The sequence below is a fragment of the Xenopus laevis genome, chromosome 1S (genome assembly GCF_017654675.1).
Source record: "Xenopus laevis strain J_2021 chromosome 1S, Xenopus_laevis_v10.1, whole genome shotgun sequence".
Classification (NCBI taxonomy): domain Eukaryota; kingdom Metazoa; phylum Chordata; class Amphibia; order Anura; family Pipidae; genus Xenopus; species Xenopus laevis.
The window spans coordinates 170,650,011-170,676,035 of NC_054372.1; the positions used below are offsets into that span (position 1 = coordinate 170,650,011).

The 26,025-nt window shown below is 38.7% G+C and overlaps 1 protein-coding gene across 2 annotated transcripts; it reads left to right on the top strand.

Moving 5' to 3' along the window:
* Window positions 1-5,499: 5,499 nt before the first annotated feature.
* On the top strand, window positions 5,500-24,840 carry gtf2h2.S (general transcription factor IIH subunit 2 S homeolog). Of its 2 annotated transcripts, none has more exons than XM_018236545.2 (16): window positions 5,500-5,809; window positions 5,976-6,069; window positions 6,537-6,614; window positions 7,761-7,797; window positions 8,194-8,280; window positions 9,542-9,592; window positions 11,721-11,775; window positions 13,280-13,385; window positions 13,853-13,943; window positions 15,035-15,122; window positions 18,117-18,224; window positions 18,968-19,031; window positions 20,318-20,421; window positions 20,582-20,684; window positions 21,849-21,888; window positions 22,993-23,482. In XM_018236545.2, exons 2-16 carry the CDS (start codon window positions 6,014-6,016, stop codon window positions 23,110-23,112), a joined length of 1,188 nt encoding a protein of 395 aa, XP_018092034.1. In that variant the 5' UTR covers window positions 5,500-5,809; window positions 5,976-6,013; the 3' UTR covers window positions 23,113-23,482.
* Window positions 24,841-26,025: the final 1,185 nt, after the last annotated feature.

Below are 26,025 nucleotides of genomic sequence, written 5' to 3' on the forward strand. Positions count from 1 at the left end.
GGTCCCCTTTTTGAATTTCTCTCTTGGATCAAACCAAACTACTTGGTGAGCTAAGAGCATGGAATGAATACACACAATGCAAACTGTCACATTGCTTTAAAACACCTGGCAAATAGTGACTGTTATCCTTATGCTAATTGTTACTCAATGCTTATTGTTACTCATAGACCCAAATTCACTAAGCTCCTAACGCTAGCGTCAATTCGCTAGCGTTGGGCATTTTTGTTACTTTGCAAATTCACTAACGAACGCTGGCGTAAATTCGCTAGTGTTACTTCGCACCCTTACGCCTGCCGAATTTTCGCTACGGACGTAACTACGCAAATTCACTAACGCGCGCAGTGTACTGAACGCTACCTTTTACGCTAGACTTCCTTCGCCAACTCAGACCAGGCGAAGATAGGGATTGCTTCAAAAAAAGGTCAAATTTTTTCTAAGTCCCAAAAAACGCTGGCGTTTTTTCTATATTATGGGTGATAGGCTGAAAAAGATCGAAAAATTTTTTGGGGCTCCCCTCCTTTCCCCCTACATTTCATGGCAACTTAACTATACAGTTGGCTCATCGCTAGCGTAACTTTGCTTCGCTTAGCGAATCAACGCTAGCGCAACTTCGCAAACCTTACGCTACCCCTGTGTGCAACTTGGCTGATTCTACGAATCTTAGTGAATTTGCCCCATACAGTCTGTACACTTGCAGTGTTTTATTCCTTGTTTAATTCTTTATCAAGCAGGGCCGCTACATTCCTTTCTAGAACACACAAGTATTTACTGATAAGCAATTTCAAGCCCTGTGCCTAAACGAGATTACTATGTACATAATATATTTTAGTATAATAGGCATGTTACAATACATGGAAGCTTTTTGGGTAAAAAGAAACAATTTCTTGTTTATCTCTCTGTTGTCTGGGTAAGTACAAAGGTCGAGTGCAGGCTTTGGGATCCTAATCCCAAGAAGCTGCTATCCGATTTGTACAGATCTTTGAATCACTCTAATGTGGCCCCATTTACCCGTGCATATCCCAAATGGTCTCTGTGTATCCCTGAATTAGACCTAGAACCATGGGAAGTGGTCACTGACAGTATCTATGGGTTTTTAATCTCCTCTAGGGATAAAATGATACAATTTAAGGCAATCCACCAAATGTACATTATCCCTCGGAGGATGAAACAGATGGGTAGATCAGACGAGGGCCAGTGTCACAAATGTAAAACAACCAATGCAGGATTCTTTCATATGATTTGGGAGTGTGATACTATCTCTGAGTACTGAAGTGCAATTGTAGGATATCTGACCCACCACTTAGATATTCCAGGGGTTAAGTCCCTGGCAGTCTGCCTGTTGGATTGTGACAGAGAACATACCATTAAATAAAACTAAAACTAGAGCTCTTATTAGGGCTGTGATATTTTATGGTGAAAAATGGATTATAGCAGGGGTTTATGGTCCCTTTTAAGGTAAATGGTTTAATACACCAATGTTTACACCAGTGCATGTAACAACTTGTGAAGCACACAGATAATTTTGTATACACGTCAATATTGCAGTACAAGTTTAGGCCTGCCCATTTGTTCATCCTTACAGTTTTTAAGAAGGGGAATACAAATAAGAATTGGAGAAGCTGTTACTGCCATAATAATCGTGAAAATAGTCGTTGTCTCCCCATGAAGTTTGGGCCTGCATTATTTTTTTGTGGAGGGGCACCAGCTAATTGTTATACCACAGATAAAAAGTAACAAGAAAATTATAACCCACTTCCAGGTCATTAATAAACAAGTTGAAAAGCAAGGGACCTAGTACAGAGCCCTGCGGTACTCCACTAACAACACTGGTCCAATTATAAAATGTTCCATTTACCACCACTCTTTGTAGTCTATCTTTTAGCCAGTTCTCTATCCAGGTACAAATACTATGTTCCAGGCCAACATTTCTTAATTTAACCAGTAACCTTCTGTGTGACAGTGTATTGAATGCTTTAGCAAAGTCCAAGTAAATCACATCCACTGCCATCCCAGAATCTAGGTCCCTGCTTACCTTCTCATAAAAAGAAATTAAGTAAGTCTGGCAAGATCTATTACGCATAAAACCATGCTGGCACAGATTAATAGTATTATGATTTGCTATGAAGTCCAGTATCTTATTCTTTATTAACCCTTCAAAAAGCTTTCCTACCACGGACGTCAGACTAACTGGCCTATAGTTTTGAGGCTGAGAACGGGATCCCTTTTTGAATAGCGGCGCCACATTAGCAATTCTCTAGTCTATTGGCACCATTCCAGACAACAATGAATCCTGAAAAATTGAGTAAAGAAGTTTGGCAATCACCGGGCTAAGCTCGCTAAGTACCCTGGGATTAATAACATCTGGCCCGGACCTTTGTTAATCTTAACATGTTCTAGTCTCTCTTGAATTTCCTCATGTGTAAACCATGCAAATATCTAGTTGTATTACTAGATATGGAACTATTAAGAAGGAAACCTTCATTAATTATTTCCTCATTTGTATAGACAGACGAAAAAATATGAGTTCAGAATCTCAGATTTTTTTTTTTGTTCTCATCAACCAGCTGACCCCCTCTGATATTTAGGTCTTCATTTTACTATTTACATATTTAAAAAATAATTTGGTTTTTTTTTACTGCTTGCTGCAATATCCTTTTCCATGTCGATTTTAGCTTGCCTGATTTTTTTGCATGATTTATTGGCCTCCTTGTACCTTTTAAATGATTCGGCTGTCCCAGCTAACTTGAAAGCCTTAAAAGCACGTCTTTTCTTACCCACCTCAACACCAACACTTCTATTAAACCAAAAATGTTTTGCTTTGCAACGACATTCCTTGCTTATAAGGGGAATATACTGGCATATATATTTATTAAGCAGCATTTTAAAGACTTCCCATTTTTGTTCTGTTTAACCCTGTGGAAAACATTTCCTACTTAAAGGAAAACTATACCTCCAAAATGAACACTTAAGCAACAGTTTATATCAAATTAAGTGGCATATTAAAGAATCTTACCAAACTGGTCTATATATTTAAGTAAATCTTGCCCTTTTACATCTCTTGCCTTGAGCCTGGTCTGTGTGCTGCCTCAGAGATCACCTGACCAGAAATACTGCAGCTCTAACTGTAACAGGAAGAAGTGTTTAAGCAAAAGTCTGAACTCTGACTGTTAATTGGTTCATGTGACCTAACAAGTATGGTTTGTTTGGTATGTTTGTGTGCACAGTGAATGATACGATCCCAGGGGGCGGCCCTTATTTTTTAAAATGGCAATTTTCTATTTATGATTACCCAATGGCACATACTATATTATTATGAAAATGGTTTATTTACATGAAGCAGGGTTTTACATATGAGCTGTTTTATGCAATATCTTTTTATAGAGACCTACACTGTTTGGGGGGTATAGTTTTCCTTTAATATGTTGCAGAGATGCCTTTATACTGTCAAGGTAATCTGGCGTCCGTGTGAATTCTTCTAGTTCCTGCACTAGGTCATCACAAACTGCAGAACAGCGCATATCTGCCATCTGGCGGAATGGCACTTTGAAAACCAACGGTGTAAAAAATTTAAAAGTCCACCAACCCTTTGTGCTACAACAACCACCTGCCCACATCCCAATCCACCCTAGCAGGTTTCCAATCTAGCCAAACCATGTCACTCTAGCACAGGGTTCCCCAACCTTTTTTACCCGTGAGCCACATTCAAATGCAAAAAGATTTGGGGAGCAACATAAACATGAAAAAGTACCTTAGGGTAACAAATAAGGGTTTTGATTGGCTATCTGGTAGCCCCTATGTGGGCTGGTAGCCTACAGGAGGCTCTTTTTGGCATTATACTTTGGTTTTATGCAATTAAAACTTGTTTCCAAGACTGGAATTCAAAAATAATCACCTGCATTGAGGCCACTGGGAGCAACACCCAAGGGGTTGGAGAGCAACATGTTGCTCACGAGCTACTGGTTGGGGATCACTGCTCTAGCAGATATCCCACCTTGGGTTGCCAACTGTCCTGTTTTTCATTCGTTTTGTCTTTCCACAAGGTAATTCTTGGAAACTTGAATAGTTAGCCAATACCCACCTTAGACATCACAGCATGAACTTGACCCCAAATGCAACGATTCTGCCCCTGTGTGCCATCCATGTGCATCCTCAGGATGGCACTCGCAGTGCTTCGTTTTCCAAAGTCATCCGAAGTTGCCTCACGAGGAAACTTCGGAAAGCCAAATCGATCAGAGTGCCATGTCGCTGTCGATTTACTAGCTGGTGGGAAGGCAGTTTGGGGGGATTAGTTGCCCGAGGAAGCAATTTGTTGCTGGGTGACTAAAATAGCAGCGTGTCTTTGCCCTAAAGGGGTGGTTCACCTTTAAGTTAACTTTTAGTATGTTATAGAATGGGTAATTCTAAGCAATTTTTCAATTGGTATTCATTACTTATCTTTTAATTATTTGCCTTTACTTCTTACTCCTTCCAGCTTTCAAATGGGGGGTCACTGACCCCATCTAAAAAGCAAATGCTCTGTAAGGCTACAACTTTATTATTATTGGTGGCTTTTATTAACTAATCTTTCTATTCACAAATCTCCTATTCATATCCCAGTCTCTTATTCAAATCAGTGCATGGTTGCTAAGCTAAATTAGTCCCTAGCAACCAGATTGCTGAAATTGCAAACTGGAGAGCTGCTGAATAAAAAGCTAAATAACTCAAAAAACCACAAACAAGGGTAGGACTACATGGACGTTTTCGGCGCGATGCGGCAAAACGCCTGCGACAGAACTAAGGTAAGTGATAGAAATGTCGGATGAAGTCACAGCTAGGGTTGCCACCTGGATTGTATTTTACTGGCCTGGCTAATAGGGTTGCCACCTGGCCGGTATTTTACCGGCTTAGCTGGTAAAATACCTTCCAAGGCTGGGGCCAGTATTACAAATTTACCGGCAATGTAGCTGCCGGTAAATTTGTAATACGATCAAAAGGAGCCCTCGGCCTGCGCCCAATCCCCTGGAACTTACCTTTTCTTTTGCCTCTTCTAGCGTCTGTGGCGTGGCCCCACCCCTTTTGATGTCACAGCCCGCCCCTTTTGATGTCACAGCCCGCCCCTTTGTGTCCCAGCCCCCCAGCAGCCGGTAAAACATTTTAAAAAAGGTGGCAACCCTAGCTGGTAATAATAATGGTTGATCCCAATGTTATTAATAGGGAAAAAAGATAAATACATACATTACATATATAAATAAGGCCGGAATTTTTTTCCAGAAAAGATGGCAACCCTAGTCGCAGCGTTAATCCGACGCAACACAACTGTCGGATGTAGACGCAGCGACTTCATTAGTTTTGTCGCAGCCCCTCAGATCGCTCCGAAAACCTCCATGTGGTCCTTCCCTAATACAAAACAAAAAATAATTGAAAATTGTCACAGAATATCCTTCTCTACATTCATTTAAACGTCAACAACCCCTTTAATCAGAACCATAGGCGACAAAGTTGTTTATAGTCCGATTGATGGTGTGCGAGGAAGGAATAAATTAGACACAGAATACACAAGCGATACACATCAGGATCATTTCTGGTCTGAGCACAAGAGAACGCTCCAACACCTAGAGCTGCTACTGCTGCGCACGCCCATTGAACTAGGAACATTAATTCTCTGGCTTCAGTTTCATCCGGAGCCTTTTAAACGCAGAACCCAAACACTCTGCTGTTCCGGCGCATGGGACAAGAGAGAGAGGCAGAAATGTAAGTGATTGTCATTACGATAAGTCATTTGCGGGGAGTTCATTTCCATGTTCCAGTTTACCCTGCGCATGAAATAGGTGTAAGCTTCGGTTTTGCAGCATTTGCTCCTGTCTCGTAGTAAATGAGCCCTTTGTTGCTTAAATAAATCACTTTCTTGTTTTTTCCCAGAAAGTTTCCTTTGCCAGTCAGTGCATTGGCACGGCCATATATATTGTTACTAATCTAGTGTCTGTGTGTTCCTTTAGAATCCTTAGGACAACGTTACCCTCTTGAAGACCAAATCATGGATGAAGAACCAGAAAAGACAAAGCGCTGGGAAGGCGGCTATGAAAGAACCTGGTAGAGTTCACAGTGCAGTATTTATTAAAGGGGTTCTTCACCTTTAAATTCATTTTTTTAAATGATTTGTCTTCTACTTGTTCTTTCCAGATTTCAAATGGGGGTCACTGACCCCATCTACAAACAAATGCTCTATAAGGCTACATATGTATTGTTATTGCTACTTTTGATTACTCCTCTTTCTATTCAGGCCTCTCCTATTCATATTTCGGTCTCTTATTCAAATCATTGTGTGGTTGCTAGGATAACTTGGATCCTAACAACCAGGTTTCTTAAAATTGCAGTCCGGACGGCTGCTAAATAACTCAAAAACCACAAATAAAAAAAATGAAAACCAATTACAAATTGTCTCAGGATCTCACTCTCTACCTACATCATACTAAATGTTAATGCAAAGGTGAACAACCCCTTTTAACTTTGCTTGGTCTAGTTTTGACATGAATAAACCTTCTATTTGGTGTCTACAGGGAAGTTCTCAAAGAAGATGAATCTGGATCTCTGAAAGCCACGATTGATGAAATTCTTTTTAAAGACAAAAGAAAAAGGTAAACAGGCAAGTAATGTGGACATATTCCAGAGATCAGCATGACATTATAAAAAAAAAAAAAAAAAAAAAAAAAAAGGATCTTGGGAGCCTGTATGGAGAAATGCTTTTGAAGGGAATCAGTATTCAAGGTGTAAAAAGTACGTTTGCTTTTAGTGCTGCTATAGATTGTTATAAATTCTATATTTGGACTTGGATTGAGAAAATAGACTGAGAGGTCAGTTGATGATCTGGATCAGTTCTGTCTAAATGTTTCCATATGTTAGACCAGACCTGGGGGCCTGATTGTAATAAAATGCTAATGCCATACAAACTGTGTCGGACTGGGATGCCAGGGGCCTGCCAGAAAACCTTAGTCCGTGGGCCCACTCTCCAAACTATTTCTCCTCTTCCACCCCTCGCTCAACCTCTATTCATCAAGACTATTTTCTTTCTATTCTATTATTTATTATTTTATCTATTTAGCCTCTCTGTTTGCTTACAGAAGTAGGTAATGAACATGAAACAGACCAAATCGTTAAAAGCAGGAGAGCCCACTGACACTTGGGCCCACCAGGAGTTTTCCTGGTGTCCCGGTGGGCCAGTGTGACACTGCATACAAAGAGGACCCTATAGTGTAGATTTGGGAAGCACTCACAACAGCAGGATAACTATTATTAAGCTTTTGTTGTGCATTCGCACGACATGTTTCGGGCTCACAGGCCCTTTTTCAAAGAGGACAGTGGAGATCTTGAGCTTTTTAGGGGTCATAGAAATCTCTTGGATGGCCATATCCGGCCTGCAGGCCCAGGTTGACAGTCCTGATCTGGATACATACTTTTCCAAAACTGCAGAATATGTTGGCGTAATATAAATAAAGGTTGATGGTAATCATAAATCCAAGGCCTGATTTGCATGCTCAAATTTAGCAAAATCCTTACAAATTCCTATTTTCAGCAAAAAAACCAAGTGTTGTTTTTAGTTGTCTGTTGCATTACAGTCCTAGAAGAATTTGAATTGTGTTTGGGTTAACACTAAAGATTCATCTGAATCCAAATCTTTAGTGTAGAGTATGCGGTGTTTGGCCCAATCCAGGAATGATCCATCCCTACTCAATATGATGACTGACTATGGCGTATAGACAATTTATATTTTCCTGTAATTTTAGGATCTTTGAAAATCGTGGTCAAGTTCGACTTGGAATGGTGAGACTCGTCTGTTATTAAATATCATTTAATTGACCGACCTTTACCCCCAACACCCAAGACAACTTCTAGCAGGTTAATCTGTCAGGTCTCAGGGAAGGTGGCAGATGTAATAATACAGATGTGAACTGTTGTGCCTAGTAGTGATGGCGATCTTTGTATTTTCTGCAATATTTTTTGTCTATGACATGTAACTTGTGATACATTGTTCTTCCTTGTTTTGACTTTATTTTGTAAACTGCTACTTTTATATACTCAATAAACTACCCGAATTTAAAAAAAAAAAATCATTTAATTTTTTCTTTGAAACTTAGACACAGATATTCCCTTTTGGACTGATGGTAATTCTGTTGCCTTAGACTTACACATGATTTACATATTTTATTTGTGTACTAGATGCGGCATCTTTATGTGATAGTCGACAGTTCAAGAACAATGGAAGACCAAGATCTGAAACCTAATAGACTCACATGCACTTTAAAGGTAACAGTACAGTGTGATTTTTATCTCAGTATCTGTTAAATCTCGGGGACTAACAACATTTTTTTTTATAGGATTAAGGATTAAAACCTAGCCTCCACACATACATAATTTAAATGGAAACTATACCCCCGAACAAAAAGATATTGCATAAAACAACTGATGCATGTAAATAAACCATTTTCATAATATACTTTTTTAGTAGTATGTGCCATTGGGTAATACTAAATAGAAAATTGCCATTTTAAAAAATAAGGGCCGCCCCCTGGGATCGTATGTTTCACGGTGCACACAAACAAACCAAACAAGTCATACATGTTAGGTCACATGAGCCAATTAACAGGCAGAGTTCTGTCTTTTGCTTCCACACTTCTTTCTGTTACTGTTAGAGTTGTAGTATTTCTGGTCTGCAAGTATTCAGTTTGGGGGTATAGTTTTCCTTTAAGCTTTTTGAAAAGTAAACATAATTTCAAGCAACTTTGCATTATACATCAATTAAAAAATATGCAGACTTTTCATGATTTTTAATGGTTTGGAACAGTTCCCTAAGTCTAGCCCCCGGCTTTCCTTTTGATCTGTTTGACTACTTTGCTGAGCTGTCTGACTACTGTTACTTTGTATCAACAGCCAGCTGTCCTTAGCCTGCATCCTCCAAACCCCACAATTCCCAGCACCCTTGATCTGCACTGAAAAGTTTGTGTGCAGACAAACACAGAGAAGCAGCAGTATGGCCGAAAACTCAAAAGCAACCATTTTGGGCAGACCTCCGCTCTGCTGTGTGTTCCTGCACTCAGATCAAGGTTGCTGGGGTACAGTGCTGATCTGCTTTACTCAGTCACATTATGTATGTGTGGAGTTCATGCCAGCTGTTTGCTAGGGTGTTTTTTTCTTATGGTCTTAAATGCTGTTTGAGTGCACACTGATTTATTGCACCTTACAGCAACGTATGACTTGTGTTTATGCATTTTCTTTATAATATAAGATGAGTGGGTATTCTATTTATACATAGATGTAGTGAGAGGCAGCTACTATATTAATTTTGGCATTGAACCTTAATATAGTACTTGGATGTCAAAGCTTTTGTTTAGTGCATTCCAAACTTGCACCAACCTAACTCACTGTTACTTATTGTTCACTGTAAATTAACTTCTTATGTACAATTTACCTTTGCCATTTGATGTTATTGTTCATTAAGATTGTTGAATTAGGTATGTGTAAAATTGTATGAATTTATGAACTGAAAATTTTCTTTTTACATTTTTAGCTTTTGGAATTTTTTGTGGAAGAATACTTTGATCAAAATCCTATCAGTCAGGTATATCCTTTATCAATGTGTGTGTTCTGATTGCAATCTGCATTAATTGTAAATGAATTAGGACAAATAGAGATTAGGGAGCACTTCCCATCCATATAAGGTTCCATGAGATGGTGTGCAGGGTCAAGTAAATAACGCAATCTGAAAGAAAAAAGGACTGGCCCATATGTCTGCACCCTCCCATCCATCACATCCGATAGCTCACAGGTGGTTTATTAATAAAACCTAACTATTAATAAATTATCAATAAAACCCAATGTCCAGTACGTATCAGTTATATTACAATGAAGGTAAAGGCAGGGAGACAGACCAACAGAAGGCAGTGGGTTGGTCTTATACATATACAGTTGAGTACAAAATTGTCAAATTATCAGGTATGCTATATTGCAAACTGAATACGGTAATGGATTTTAGGTCCGGTGTATTCACTCATTCAGCTACACTGTAGGCACCAGCCCCTTCACTCACATAGAGTACCCTCCCATCCAGCGGTATGGGTTATAGGTCCGGTGTATTAAGCTACACTGTAAGCACCAAAAAAAAAATCTATGCTCAAAAGGGATTGTACTGCACAGTACATCAACATGAGGCCTCCTGCCTAGGTTTATCATATGAATATAAGGTGCATTGCCTGAAATACTATGTACACGGTCCGTACTCACACATTGCATAAGATATTGTGTGAGATGTGCCTGGCAGCAACATGTAAAAGGAATACCTATGTTGTAAAAAATTTTACTTCCTTAGAAGAACACAAAATTGCTACTTTTAGATATTATCCTGAATATATAAACAAAGTAACCAAATATTTATATAAGTCACAGAAGGTAACAAAGTAGTATCTTTCAATTGGATAAGACTGACATGTACTTTATTGTCATCAATTCGATACTATTTATAAATCATCCAAGTCCCACAATATTGTGATTCTGTTGCCAGTGGGTAATTGGAGAAGTTCAAATGAAAATGTTCATAGTGATGCTCTCATTGAGACCATTAGGGCTGGACATTCGGTTTTATTGATAATTTATTAAAAGTTATGTTTTATTAACCACCTGTGAGCTATCAGATTGGAGGGTGCCGACATATGGGTCAGTTCTTTTTTCTTTCTGATTAAATGTAAATTATCTGTTTTTCTAGTATGTGTTAAAAATGGAGGATGCAGTGAGCCATAGAGTGAGCCATAGAGTGAGCCATAGAGTGAGCCATAGAGTGAGCCATAGAGTGAGCCATAGAGTGAGCCATAGAGTGAGCCATAGAGTGAGCCATAGAGTGAGCCATAGAGTGAGCCATAGAGTGAGCTCACATGCTCAGTAATATTTCTATCATGTTAGTACTAGTGTTTGTATGCCATCACAAAAGTGTATCAGGAGTGCCTCCTCCTGTATTGTCTAGGCACAGGATATAATTAATGATATCATTTAGTTTAAACTTGGCCAGGATGCTTCTCTGAGCACATGGGCAATTTACATTAATTTTTTATTATAGCATTTTCTTAGACATTTGCATGTTAGGTTTGTAATAAAAGTCTTTTGGCTTAGCTGAGAGTCTGCAACCCAAGAATTAACTGAATACAGGAAGGTCATAGAACATACACAGTTAGGGTTGTTACCCTCTGCCCTCTGCAGATAGCCAAACCGTCTCTATTAGCAGTCTAAAACTGTCTAATATCTCAGAAATCATTTAAAATAGAACATAAATGTAACACATACAAATGATGATTAAAGTTATATTGTTATTGTTTTCCTTCCATATCCTGTGTAATATGGATAAAAGCACAGACCAATTGTATTACATTATATTGTAAAAAGTGAAAACTTTATTAAAAATATATATAAAAAAAAAAATAGAAAATGAATGTAAACTGTGCTCAGAGGGCCATTCTGAATGTTTGCATCAATTATTATCCTTGGGTTTAGGTTACAGAAGCAGGATGTGTCTCTAAATACTTCTTTGCTTGTTTCTCTTGTGTCTGTCACATTATAATGCTAGTGTAGGCTGACCTTTTATGTTTGTGATACAATCCAGTCTATTTGAGTTATTTTACATGCCATGTGTCTTTGTATTAGGGATTCCCTGTCACACTGAATAAATAACTAGGTGTGCTCTGTTTTATTGTACTCCACAGATTGGCCTAATTGTTACTAGGAACAAGCGAGCGGAAAAACTCACTGAACTTGCTGGTATGAAGAACGTTTGTTTTTTTCTCTGACATTTTTGTTGCTCCATTTTTAAATAGGGATAGCCATACTATTCTATTCTCTAAAGTGTATACAGATAGGGGACTGCCAGGCCTATTCTGATTGGGATTATGGTGTGTGTGTGTTCTGTTGCCATTGGATAAATATTCTTTCACTAATGTGTTATGTTCTTCTGTTATAGAAGGTTCACTGAGCAGAGGTAAACTGGGATGATAATATTGCTCTTTGAAAAGAATATACAGTTAAAGCTAGCCCCACAACTGATTTATGTAATTGTCCATTTATGTAATTATCAACAGAATTTGCTAAACATGCTCTGATCTTAAGTTGTGTTTTCAATCCATTGCACTCCTGCAATTATCTTACACAGCAATGGTGGTGCTGGTCATCTGTTGATCCAGCAACAGAATTTATGTTCATGGATCTGTGCACATCAGGATGAAGGAAGGGTGTACCCCCCGAAACGTTGATAACAGTGGTGTTATAAAATAAAGGAAGGCACTTCCCCGACTGCAGAAAATTAGTGTGTGTGTGTGCAGATCCATGAACATAAATTTGCTGATCCTCTGATCTAGCCTGTGAACCCCAGTGGGTTATATTAAGGGTCATTGGCCAACCCTGAATAGCATGAGGCTGGAGTTCTGAAGTGATCAAACTGACAGGCAAGTGGTCCGGAATGTTTAATAGGGATGCACCGAATACCCGAATCCTTCATGAAAGATTTGGCCGAATACCGAACCGAATCTGAATCCTAATTTGCATATGCAAATTAGGGTCAGAAAGAGAAAAAGGGGGGAAAACATTTATTTACTTCTGTGTTTTGTGACAAAAAGTTACGTGATTTCCCTTCCCGACCCTAATTTGTATATGCAAGTTAGGATTCGGTTCGGCCAGGCATAAGGATTTGGCCGAATCCTGCTGAAAAAGCCTGAATCCGGAACCGAATCCTGCATTCGGTGCATCCCTATTTGTTCCATATAATTTAACCAACAAAAATGGACCACAATTGCACAATATTGCAATACTTAGTATGTTGAATATCTCTGTAGACTGCTTTACAATAACATCACAGGTAACTGCCATCACTAGGCCATTATTGTCCAACGCATTTAAAATACTAACACAGGAAATAAGTTGATTCAAATAGCAAAGATTGTAAGCAAGGCTAGCCTAGTTCAACATCTATGACAGGTAGAGGTAAGAATGCGTGTGAATAGCAGGTGTACTTTCAACTATTTAAAAGTCAGTAGCCTCTGAAGTAGGTTTCCACAGCTTAAAATAGTCTGTCTCTCATATAAGGATTCAAAGCTATTTAGTATGCTGTAAGTATAAATTTTAATAATTTTTAGAATGATACATTTCTAGAATGGAAATTCCTTTAGATGCTTTTTCTTGCTTCATGCACAACTGAAGTAGACTTAGTAGACCGTATTCGCAGTATTATGTATGCAATAAAAGAGTATTATCTCTTGTCATTTCTATTTAGGCAATCCTAGGCAACATATAAATGCAATGAAGAAAGCTGTGGACATGACTTGCAGTGGGGAGCCGTCTCTGTACAACTCGCTGAATCTCGCTCTGCAGACTCTGAAGTATGTGGTTCCAGGCTTTCATTTTACTTTTAATACCCAGCAACTAAATCACAGGAGCTTGTGTGTGTATTTTCGAGGTGCACCGGATCTGGAGTTTAAGTATTGGAATTTGTTTCATTGAAACACTTAGTCATGTGATGTTAAAGCTCAGGACAGCTGAAAATTACACACAATTTTCCACAGATATTTTAAATGATCTCAAATCAAAAAATCTTGAGATTTGGTGCATCTCTATTGTATTCAGAATGCGTCAGCAGCCAAGCAATAGGTTTTTCTCTTACAGGAAAACTGTCCATACTGTTCCTAAAAGAATAATTTGTAAAACTTTCAGTTTAAAAGTCTAGTTTACATTTATTGTGATGATCAATTAGTTGATGCTTTGGGTAGGCCCTTCGGTATATTTATTAGCAAACTAGTGCTGCAACTATTTTCTAAAAAGGTGGTAAATGAATATATTTTTTACACAGACACATGCCTGGACATACCAGCCGTGAGATCTTAGTGATTTTTAGCAGCCTGACTACTTGTGACCCAACAAACATCTATGACATGATAAAGGTGAGCAGCCACTGCAAGAGATGCTGCCTTAAAGAGGTTGTTTACTTGATAGTTTTAGTATGATGTAGAGCGGGATATTCTGAGACAATTTGCAATGGGTTTCCAGTTTTTAATATTTGTGATTTTTGAGTTTTTTTACTTTTATTCAATAGCTCTCCAGTTTGTAATTTCAGCAATCTGGTTGCTATGGTCCAAATTACCCTAGCAACCATGCACTGATTTGAATGAGAGACTGGAATATGAATAGGAGAGGCCTGACTAAAAGGAGGAGGAATAAATAGTAGCAATAACAATAAATGTGTAGCCTTACAGAGCATTTATTTTTTTAGATGGGGTCAGTGACCCCCCCATTTGAAAGCTGGAAAGAGAAATGAAAAATAAGGCAAATAATTAAAATGATAAAAAAAAAAAATTAACACCAGTTGAAAAGTTGCTTAGAATTAGCCATTCTTTAATATACTAAAAGTTTACTCAGGTGAACCACCCCTTTAACAGGTATCATGACTAGATCTTTCCAGCGCAAACAATAGCAGATAACAAGCAGCATGCTTTAAGGAACCATGTATTTTTAGATTGAAAGAAGATTAGAAGTTTGTCAAAACATTTTGTCACACGATGAGTGGGAATGTGTCTCTCTGAGCATAGGCAACATGTACATGTTTACTGGTTAATTCACTTTTACGCCACAAAGTAAGGCACTATTGCTGGTGTTTACACTAATTATTAATGTTGTACAGCCCTAGTACCGATTAGAGCCCAATGGGCATAAATTAGACTTTACTCCACAAAGACTGAAGAGTTATGTAAATAAATGGATCTTATCTTGTTGGGTTGTAGTGCAAAGCCACCAAGCATATATTTCATCCACTCTCTGATACGGACAGATGGTAAAATCCAATTCACTATTTGAATGATCCCCATAGCATACCAATCATGCACGGTTAAGTATAGGGCTTGTAAATGGGACAATAGATGGGGAAGTTCAGAATATATTAGGTTAAATATATCTTGGCATCAACAAGTGAAAGTAAACTCAAACTTTATTAATGCAATGTTTGTGCAAGTCATATTGTCTTTATTATATTTTCCAGTGTTTGAAAGCCAGCAAAGTTCGAGTATCTGTGATAGGGCTGTCTGCCGAGGTTCGGGTGTGTACTGTACTTACACGAGAAACTGGAGGTGAGTGCCTTCTAAATGCTAATTTACTTGCTGATATGGTGAAGAAGGAAATAAGCTTTTTTTAAAGGGGCTGTCTGCATGCCAATCTTGTGGTGAGGTGTCAAGTATAAGTTCCTCTGATTTTTCGACATTGATTTGAAAGCCAGCTATTTGTCCGAATCTGCATATTATTGATAATATGGTTGGGACTTCTATTTGAGGATTTTGTATAAAAAGTAGTATATTGTCTGCAAAGGCTGTGACTTTCAGTCTAGTTTGATTAATTTGAATACCTGAGAGATTTGAGTTTTGTGAGAAATGTCTTAGTAGAGGGTCTATAGCAAGATTGAATAACAGTGGGGATAGAGGACAGCCTTGTCTTGTTCCTCTATTAATCATGAGTTTAAACATTAACTGTAATGAATGTACATATAATGTAATGTAATGAATATTACAATATATTTGACGGCAGCAAATGTTGTGCATGAGTAAAATGGGTCGTTCCAGACATTGATCAGAAGAAAAGTATACTTTGATTAAAAGTTGATTGGAGAAGTGAAACCCTATTAAGAAGTTCAGAAAATGACAGGCTGCTCATCTGCAATGATCTCAAATGCCTTAAAATGGCAACCAAAACCTGAAAGACATGGAAGAAAACTGAAAACTACCATTCAAATGGATAGAAAAATAGCCAAAATGGCAAAGACTCAATGATCAGCTCCAGGAAGATCAAAGAAGGTATAAAGTTACGTGTGGTACTGTTACAATTAGAAGATGCCTATGTGAAGCCAAGCCAAGACGTTCTGAAAAGCTTACAATTTGCCAAAGAACATATTGACTGGCCTAAAGAGAAATGGAGCAACATTTTGTGGCATGATGAAGCAAGATTGCTCTTTTTGGGTCTAGGGGCCACAGGCAGTTTGTCAGACGAACCCCAAACACTGAATTCAAGTCCCAGTACAGTGTGAAGCCAGTGAAACATGGTGGCACAAGCATCATGATATGGGGATGTTTCTCATACTATGGTGTTGGGCCTATTTATCACATACCAGGGATCATGGATCAGTTTCAATAAATCAAAATACTTGAAGAGGTCATGTTGCCTTATGCTGAAGAGGAAATGCCTTTGTTGCAGTAAACAAGCAACATCTTGGTTCAAAGATTGTTATGGAGTGGCCAGCACAATCCCCAGATTGTAATCCAATAGAAAACTTGTGTGGTGACATCAAAAATGCGGTTTCTGATGCAAAACCAAGAAATGCAGAAGAATTGAGGAATATAACGGGTGCCAGAAGTTGGTGGACCCCATGTAACACAGATGTGCAGCAGTTCTCAGAAACACTGATTATACAACTGAATATTAGTTCAGTAATTCAAAGGAAAGCAAAATCTTGAAACATTTTTCAGTTTATACAGTGAATGTCTGAGGTTGTAAAGAAGAATGCAGACACTGCTATAAATTCGGACAACCTAATATTCCCCTTTCTTCACTTTCTGTAAAGGAATAACACAAATTTGATACATTTTTCTTCATGTTTTGATTTGGAATAGAATGTGCTGTGTTCCAATGCATTTGTGTATATGGAAATAAAACCTATTATAAGGATTTTGAGCTTTATTCACTTTTTTAAACACACTGCTATTATTCTGAACACAACTGTACATGCAAATACCTCAAAAGGGAACGTAGAATTGGACAGTGCTCATTCACCTTATTGGATATCTTTAGTAAAAACTCACTTTATAGTATATGGGATCACTTCAGAAAAGTAGTGCAAAATGCATTTTCTACATTCCTTTTTCATAAGTTATTACACTTGCCACATATAAACTACCATCTGTATGACGGGCGGCATTTATCATTAATTCTGTCTTTTAAACCTTTTGTTGTGGCACCTTTGGAACTCGCCTGCATATAAACTCATTAGTGCAATGGTGCATGATTATTCCCTCTCGGGAATTTGGAGTCACTCTACATTTATTTGAATTAGGGATGCACCGAATCCACTATTTTGGATTCGGCAGAACCCCGAATCCTTTACTAAGGATTCGGCCGAATACCGAACCAAATCCTAATTTGCACATGCAAATTAGGGGTGGGAAGGGGAAAACATATTTTACTTCCCTGTTTTGTGAGAGTCACGCGATTTCCCTGTCCGCCCCTAATTTGCATATGCAAATTAGGATTCCGTTTGGCTGGGCAGAAGGATTCGGCCGAATCCTGAACTGAATCCTGGATTCGGTGCATCCCTAATTTGAAAGGCAATTGACTGGTGTACCCTCTCATATGCTGATGTTGTGATTCCAGTAAATAATCATTCCCTGACATGCCCGGGGAGCAATTCTGAATGTTGTGCGATCCTGGCATTTAATATCATTTGCTGATTTTTCTCATCCACCTGCAGAGTTGTTTAATGGAGAAAAAAAAACCAGAATGGTTTCATGTGCTATTGCACTAATGTTTACTGTTTTTCTATGTCATTGTGAGTGATTTGTTCAATATGTGTTTTTTTTTTTGTTTTTTTTTTATGGTGTACCAAAACAGTTTATTACCAATAGATTAGCCACACCAATGCAAGTTAGAATGCCATTTTTATTTTAGAATGCTTTTCCATTCCTGAGTGGACGGCTCTAGACACTGTCGCTGTTTAGGATAGCAGCTGCCATATTAGCTTGCTGTGGCATCACTTACATAGTTACATAGTTAAATTGGGTTGAAAAAGTTCATACCTGAGTCTCTCCTTGAGGAATATAACAGGTGCCAGAAGTTGGTGGACTCTGGGCTCAGATTACAGCAGGGAGGAGAGGAGCAAACTGAGCATGCTCAAGCCCTGGAGGTTTATGCTGAAAACATGAAGTCTGATACTATTGTACACAATAAGGAAAGAAATGCTGTGTTACTTTTGACAGAGGACTCAGAGCAGCATTACTTTGAGGGTTTACTGGTGTCTTTATATAGATCTTTCTGATAAAGCTTACTTTTAATTTTACTTAACTTTCCTTCTCCTTTAATAGGAGTCTATCATGTAATTCTGGATGAAAGCCACTACAAGGAACTCCTGATGCACCATGTGATCCCTCCACCAGCAAGCAGCTCTTCTGAATGTTCACTTATACGCATGGGTAGGTTTTGGAATGAATACTTTATTATTAAAAACTAGTAGGGATGCACTGAATCCACTATTTTGGATTCGGCCGTACCCCCGAATCCTTCATGAAGGATTCGACCGAATACCAAATCCAAATTCTAATTTGCATATGCAAATTAGGAGTGGGAAGGGTAAAACATTTTTTTACTTCCTTGTTTTGTGACAAAAAGTCACGCAGTTTCCCCCCGTTCCTTATTTGCATATGCAAATTAGGTTTAGGATTCGGTTTGGCCGGGCAGAAGGATTCGCCAAATCTGAATCCTACTGAAAAAGGCCGAATCCCGAACCAAATCCTGGATTCGGTGCATCCCTAAAAACTAGGGATGCACCGAATCCAGGATTTGGTTCTGGATTCGGTCAGGATTCTGCCTTTTTCAGCAGGCTTTGGATTCGGCCTAATCCTTGTGCCAGGCCCAACCAAATCTGAATCCTAATTTGCAAATGTAAATTAGGGGTCGGGCGGGAAATCACATGACTTTTCGTCACAAAAGAAGTTTTTCCCACTTTTTCCTTTCCTGGCCCTAATTTGCATATGCAAATTAGGATTCGGTTCCGTATTTGGCCGAATCTTTCACCAAGGATTCGGCCAAATCCCAAATAGTGGATTTGGTGTATCCTTATTAAAAACCACAAAAAATGATCACGTAAGAGAAAATTTCCTTATGAAGCTGTTTGATGTTTTTCTTTACTCCATCTGGAACGTTTTCTTTCGTTTAGGTTTTCCACAGCATACAATGGGTTGTCTCTCCGATCAGGATGCAAAGCCATCTTTTAGTATGGCGTAAGTATACATCTTCTTTTCAATGTATTGATTTCTAAAATGGAATTTACTCTAGATCTGTTTTGTTGTATTCATTTTTATTTTGCAGTTTATTGCATGCAATCAATGTAAACTGCTCCATGCTTATACAGGGCCATTTCTAGAGGCTCTCAAAAGCAAAATGTACTACTATTTATTGTGCTTGAAGATCATGTGCTGTAATTGAAGATAGTGGCTAAGTGGTGCACTAGGAATGCAGAATTGCTTCTCATTGGAGGACCTGTCTGCATATTTAAAGGGATACTGTCATGGGAAAAAAAAATTCAAAATGAATCAGTTAATAGTGCTGCTCCAGCAGAATTTTGCACTGAAATCCATTTCTCAAAAGAGCAAACAGATATTTTTATATTCAATTTTGAAATCTGACATGGGGCTAGACATATTGTCAATTTCCCAGCTGCCCCAAGTCATGTGACTTGTGCTCTGATAAACGGCAATCACTCTTTACTGCTGTACTGCAAGTTGGAGTGATATCACCCCCTCCCTTTCCCCCCAGCAGCCAAACAAAAGAACAATGGGAAGGAAACAAGATAGCAGCTCCCTAACACAAGATAACAGCTGCCTGGTAGATCTAAGAACAACACTCAATAGTAAAAACCCATGTCCCACTGAGACACATTCAGTTACATTGAGAAGGAAAAACAGCAGCCTGCCAGAAAGCATTTCTCTCCTAAAGTGCAGGCACAAGTCACATGACCAGGGGCAGCTGGGAAACTGACAAAATGTCTAGCCCCATGTTAGATTTCAAAATTTAATATAAAAAAATCTGTTTGCTCTTTTGAGAAATGGATTTCAGTGCAGAATTCTGCTGGAGTAGCACTATTAACTGGTGCGTTTTGAAAAAAACATATTTTCTAATGACCGGATCCCTTTAAGGCACATTAAACATTGCCAGGTCATCTTCATCCTCAAACTTTCTAGAGTTCCTTGTTTTCTAACATTTCATTTTCTTCCTTTGCATTTGGGAACATTCGTGTCAGTCTGTGGAGGTTGCTTTCTTTTTCTTGCATATTAACTCACTTGCCAAAGTTTGCATTTGCTTTATTTACTACCTAGAACCAGAATGCAAGATCAGTTGGTATCAAAATATTTTGCTAATATCTTGAATCAGTGTTTAGAGATGTCCTGCAATTCTACAAGTACAGGAGCTCTGTGTAACCTACACTCTGGCTGCACAATCATCTTGTATGTTTGACATCATTTATCTGCAGTGCTAGTAAAGGCCATTCTTTCTTATTCATTTCTAGTCATTTGGATAATACCAGCGAGCCAGGCCTGACATTAGGTGGCTACTTCTGTCCTCAGTGTAAAGCAAAGTACTCTGAACTTCCTGTAGAATGCAAAGTCTGTCGTAAGTAAACATCCAATCTATCCGAGGACTGTGCCTGCTGATTAAATGTAACTCCGTAATAAACATGTTGTTGTGGTTGACTCTGACTATTGCAATGTTCAAATGAATTTTAGTATTCCTCGTGGTGTCCCACTTCTTAACCCCCGACGTATTCTTTTAGGTCTCACGCTGGTGTCTGCTCCACACTTGGCGCGTTCATACCACCATTTGTTTCCTCTGGATGCTTTTAAAGAAATCAGACTTGAAGAATATGACGGAGAAAGGTAATCATTTAAATAATTGCCTAGGAAAGTGACTGAGCTGAAATTGGAGCAGTTCTAATTGTCAAGTAAAGGAGAACTAAACCCTAAAAATTAATGTGTTAATTAAAAATTACATATTTTATATACTGAACTTATTGCACCTGCCTAAAGTTTCAGCTTGTCAATAGCAGCAATGATCCAGGACTTCAAAACTTGTCACAGGGGGTCACCATCTTGGAAAGTGTCTGTGACACTCACATGCTCAGTGGGCTCTGAGCAGCTGTTGAGAAGCTAAGCTTAGGGGTTGTCACTAATTATCCAGCAGAAAATGAGGTTTGTCTGTAATATAAGCTGATGCTACAGGGCTGATTATTAAATTATGATAATTGCACTGGTTTCTGTGCTGCCATGTAGTAATTATCTGTATTAATTACTAATCAGCCTTATATTGTGACATTTCTATTCTATGTGTACTGTATATTGTGAGTAGGTCCCTAAGCTCAGTAAGTGACAGCAGCACAGAGCATGTACAGTGAATTAGCATAAAAGAAGATGGGGAGCTACTGGGGCATCTTTGGAGACACAGATCTTCCCTGCTAAAGGGCTGTGGTTGCCTTGGGCTGGTACAAAACCCCAAAACATAATGTACAACATTTTTATCCTACTTCTTTAGTTAGGCTTTAGTTCTCCTTTAAGGGGCAGATTTATTAACGGTCGAATAGTAAATTCGAAACCCATTCAAATTCGAATGTGAGATTTTTCACACCGCGACCATGGAAACCGTTCTAATTGAAATATCCGCCACCTGAAACCTGCGGAGTTAATTTAAAATTCAATGGCAGAAATCCATTGACCCATTTGAATATGTTAATTGCCTTCCTGACATTCAATTCGATTCGATTCCACTTTTGTATCCGATTTGAATAGGAAACAATTTTAGACGTTCACGTTTTTTATAAATAACCTCCATTTTGAGTTGTGAGTATATTAGAATTTATTAGAGTAAAGAAAATTCACATCAATTCGAAATTTGACAATTGATAAATCTGCCCATAAGTGTGCACTAGTAAGTAGAGAGATGAAATGCTTGTTCTGTGAAAACAATCTCCATATAATAGCACTGAAATGGTGAACAATTTACCTACTTTTTAATTTTAAAATTATCCTTTGCCTTTAATATTTAAGGTATTGCCGTGGGTGTGATGGAGAGCTTAAAGACCAGCAGGTAGGTTCCATACGGATGCATCTTGGATTAAATTACTTTTTCTTTTAGAAAGATGATTAAAATATTGTTGTTTTTTTAGCTGGACATTTATGTATACTGCACAGCTTTACAGAAAAGGGACCCCATTTCATATGCATTATTCCCATGTTCCAGATCACCAGTGCATTTAAATCAGTGACGATATTAGAAATGGTGTGGGAGGGGCTTATTTATTTTTCTTTAAACCCCCTGTTAAAGGGATTCTGTCATCAGAAAACATGTTTTTTTCAAAACACATCAGTTAATAGTGCTACTCCAGCAGAATTCTGCACTGAAATCCATTTCTCAAAAGAGCAAACAGATTTTTTTATATTCAATTTTGAAATCTGACATAGGGCTAGACATATTGTCAATATCCCAGCTGCCCCTGGTCATGTGACTTGTGCCTGCACTTTAGGAGAGAAATGCTTTCTGGCAGGCTGCTGTTTTTCCTTCTCAATGTAACTGAATGTGTCTCAGTGGAACATGGGTTTTTACTATTGAGTGTTGTTCTTAGATCTACCAGGCAGCTGTTATCTTGTGTTAGGGAGCTGCTATCTGGTTACCTTCCCATTGTTCTTTTGTTTGGCTGCTGGGGGGGAAAAGGGAGGGGGTGATATCACTCCAACTTGCAGTACAGCAGTAAAGAGTGATTGAAGTTTATCAGAGCACATGACTTGGGGCAGCTGGGAAATTGAAAAAATGTCTAGCCCCATGTCAGATTTCAAAATTGAATATAAAAAAATCTGTTTGCTCTTTTGAGAAATGGATTCAGTGCAGAATTCTGCTGGAGCAGCACTATTAACTGATTCATTTTGATAAAAAAAAATTTCCCCATGATAGTATCCCTTTAAACTTGAATTAACATTTTACTTCTGAACTACTATTCTCTATAACTGAATTACATTTTATCAGCGGGACCCACTCTAAACAGTGTGACAACCCATAGGTATAAAAAGCCTGGGCTACATAAAAGCGGAAGAAAGCGCAACGCAGGGGATCACAGGAAAAACATTTGAACAGAAATAAAATGTGTTTGTGATGTGCTCTTAATTAACACTGGTTTATTCTTAATTCTCATTGCAGGTTTATGTCTGCACCGTCTGTCAGTGTGTCTTCTGCATAGAATGTGACCTTTTTGTTCACGAGTCTTTACATTGTTGTCCAGGCTGTATACACAATCAGCCCACCCCAGCACCAGTGTGAAGCCTTCTCTATAAGGAATGCTACGGACTACGGCCACACCATCTAACAGGGGACTTGTAACATAAACATAAGGTGCCATATACAAGACTTAGGGACTGATTCAGCAGTTTTATTGGCCATGTATAGGAACAGCCAACGGGCCCACGCAACTTTTATCTGGCTGGAAATAAGGCAGAGATCAATCGAGCAGTTTTGTTTTTCCACAGGATCGAGGAATGTACCTGTGCATTGATGCCGTATTTAATCCAATGTGACCAAACGATTGGATCAGCCTGATATTGTCCAATTCAAGTCAGGCATATTGGTGACAGATCCATTCATTTGACAAGATTGCCAAGCAGACCATTAATGTATGGCCAGCTTTAAATGAGAACTAAAGCTTAACTAAAGAAGTATCTAGAAATGTTGTACATTATGTTTTGTGCTTCTGTACCAGCCCAAGGCAACCACAGCCCTTTAGCAGTAAAGATCTGTGTCTCCAAAGATGCCCCAGTAGCTCCCCATCTTCTTTTCTGCTGATTCACTGCACATGCTCTGTGCTGCTGTCACTTACTGAGCTTAGGGACCCACTCACAATATACAGTACACATAGAATAGAAATGTCACAATATAAGGCTGATTAGTAATTAATACAGATAATTACTACATGGCAACACAGAAACCAGTGCAATTAGCATCAGAATTTAATAATCAGCCTTATAATAATAATCCTTTATTGCAGATGAACCTAATTTTCTGCTGGATAATTAGTGACGACCCCAAAGCTTAGCTACTCAACAGCCACTCAGAGCCCACTGAGCATGTGAGTGTCACAGACACTTTCCAAGACGGTGACCCCCTGTGACAAGTTTGAAGTCCTGGATCATTGCTGCTATTGAGAAGCTGGAACTTTAGGCTGGTGCAGTAAGTTTATTATATATAATATGGCATTTTTAGCTATATTCATTTTTAGGGTTTAGTTCTCCTTTAAATTAGTTTATACATGTTTACTATTGCTATTTAAAAATAGAAATGTTTTCTATATTCAGCTAGGCTCTTATTCGGAATTATTTTTCCACTGTTGGGTTTCTGTACAGGTACAGAAATAGATTCTAAATTCCAATTCAACTCTAACATTTTTGTTTTTTTATATCTAATTTACTCGCGGTGTATTCATATATAATACACAACAGCTATGAATATCTTGTAAATTATATCCTTATAAACGGTGAGTTCTGATGTCATCAGTTATAAACGGTGAGTAGTGATGTCATTTCTGTCACATGACTCACTGAAATTTGTGTATTATAATAAATAAAGTACCCCCAGTTGCAAAATATGAGGGTATTAGAAGTTGCCTCGGAGTTCCATGACCTGTATAAAAACACTCGGCCTTCGGCCTCGTGTTTTTATATGGTCATGAAACTCCTCGGTAACTTATAATATCCTTATATTTTACAAGGGGGGTACTTTATTCACTATATCTCATTCAGTTTGATGATGGATGGCATTAAATGGATGATTGTTCTACACAGGGGAAACTAAGACTTCCATTGCTGAAGGAGCTTTTAAACATCTTCATATTTACAACACATTCTAAAAGCTTCAAGTCATGTTTACATGTTTTCAATACAACCCAGTGGAATATTGTTAATTTGTTTTTTGGAAATGATGTGCTATTTTTACATTTTATATAATGAAAAGTTGTATTACTGGATTAAACACATGAATAAAATAATTCTAATATCCCTTCTTGAAGTGATAATTGTGTCTTGTAATGTATTTTGCATGTGTTTTAGATGATCTTAACAATTAGTGATGAATAGATGCAGTTCTATTTGTTTGGCTTAGTGTCATAAAAAAGGCTATAATCCCAATGTTACTATAGGCATCATCTCTCCCTACTATACCTGCTATCCCACAGTCACACTCCCTACCCAGAGACTATTATCCACTGTTACTATAAGCACCATCTCTCCCTACTATACCTGCTATCCCACTGTTACTATAGGCACCATCTCTCCCTACTATACCTGCTATCCCACAGCCACACTCCCTTCCCAGAGACTATTATCCACTGTTACTATAGGCACCATCTCTCCCTACTATACCTGCTATCCCACAGTCACACTCCCTTCCCAGAGACTATTATCCACTGTTACTATAGGCACCATCTCTCCCTACTATACCTGCTATCCCACAGTCACACTCCCTTCCCAGAGACTATTATCCACTGTTACTATAGGCACCATCTCTCCCTACTATACCTGCTATCCCACAGCCACACTCCCTTCCCAGAGACTATTATCCCACTGTTACTATAGGCACCATCTCTCCCTACTATACCTGCTATCCCACAGTCACACTCCCTTCCCAGAGACTATTATCCACTGTTACTATAGGCACCATCTCTCCCTACTATACCTGCTATCCCACAGCCACACTCCCTTTCCAGAGACTATTATCCCACTGTTACTATAGGCACCATCTCTCCCTACTATACCTGCTATCCCACAGCCACACTCCCTTCCCAGAGACTATTATCCCACTGTTACTATAGGCACCATCTCTCCCTACTATACCTGCTATCCCACAGCCACACTCCCTTCCCAGAGACTATTATCCCACTGTTACTATAGGCACCATCTCTCCCTACTATATCTGCTATCCCACAGTCACACTCCCTTCCCAGAGACTATTATCCACTGTTACTATAGGCACTATCTCTCCCTACTATAACTGCTACCCCACAGTCACACTCCCTTCCCAGAGACTATTATCCACTGTTACTATAGGCTCCATCTCTCCCTACTATACCTGCTATCCCACAGTCCCTTCCCAGAGACTATTATCCCACTGCTATTATAGACACCATTTCTCCCTACTATACCTGCTATCCCACAGTCACACTCCCTTCCCAGAGACTATTATCCA

What these genes read in the sequence shown, in the direction of transcription:
- gtf2h2.S (XM_018236545.2), top strand. Translation starts at nt 6,014, where the DNA reads ATGGATGAAGAACCAGAAAAGACAAAGCGCTGGGAAGGCGGCTATGAA. An exon ending in TTTAAAGACAAAAGAAAAAG is followed by an intron (nt 6,615 to 7,760) that starts GTAAACAGGCAA and finishes CTGTAATTTTAG; the next exon opens with GATCTTTGAAAATCGTGGTC. An exon ending in GTCAAGTTCGACTTGGAATG is followed by an intron (nt 7,798 to 8,193) that starts GTGAGACTCGTC and finishes TTTGTGTACTAG; the next exon opens with ATGCGGCATCTTTATGTGAT.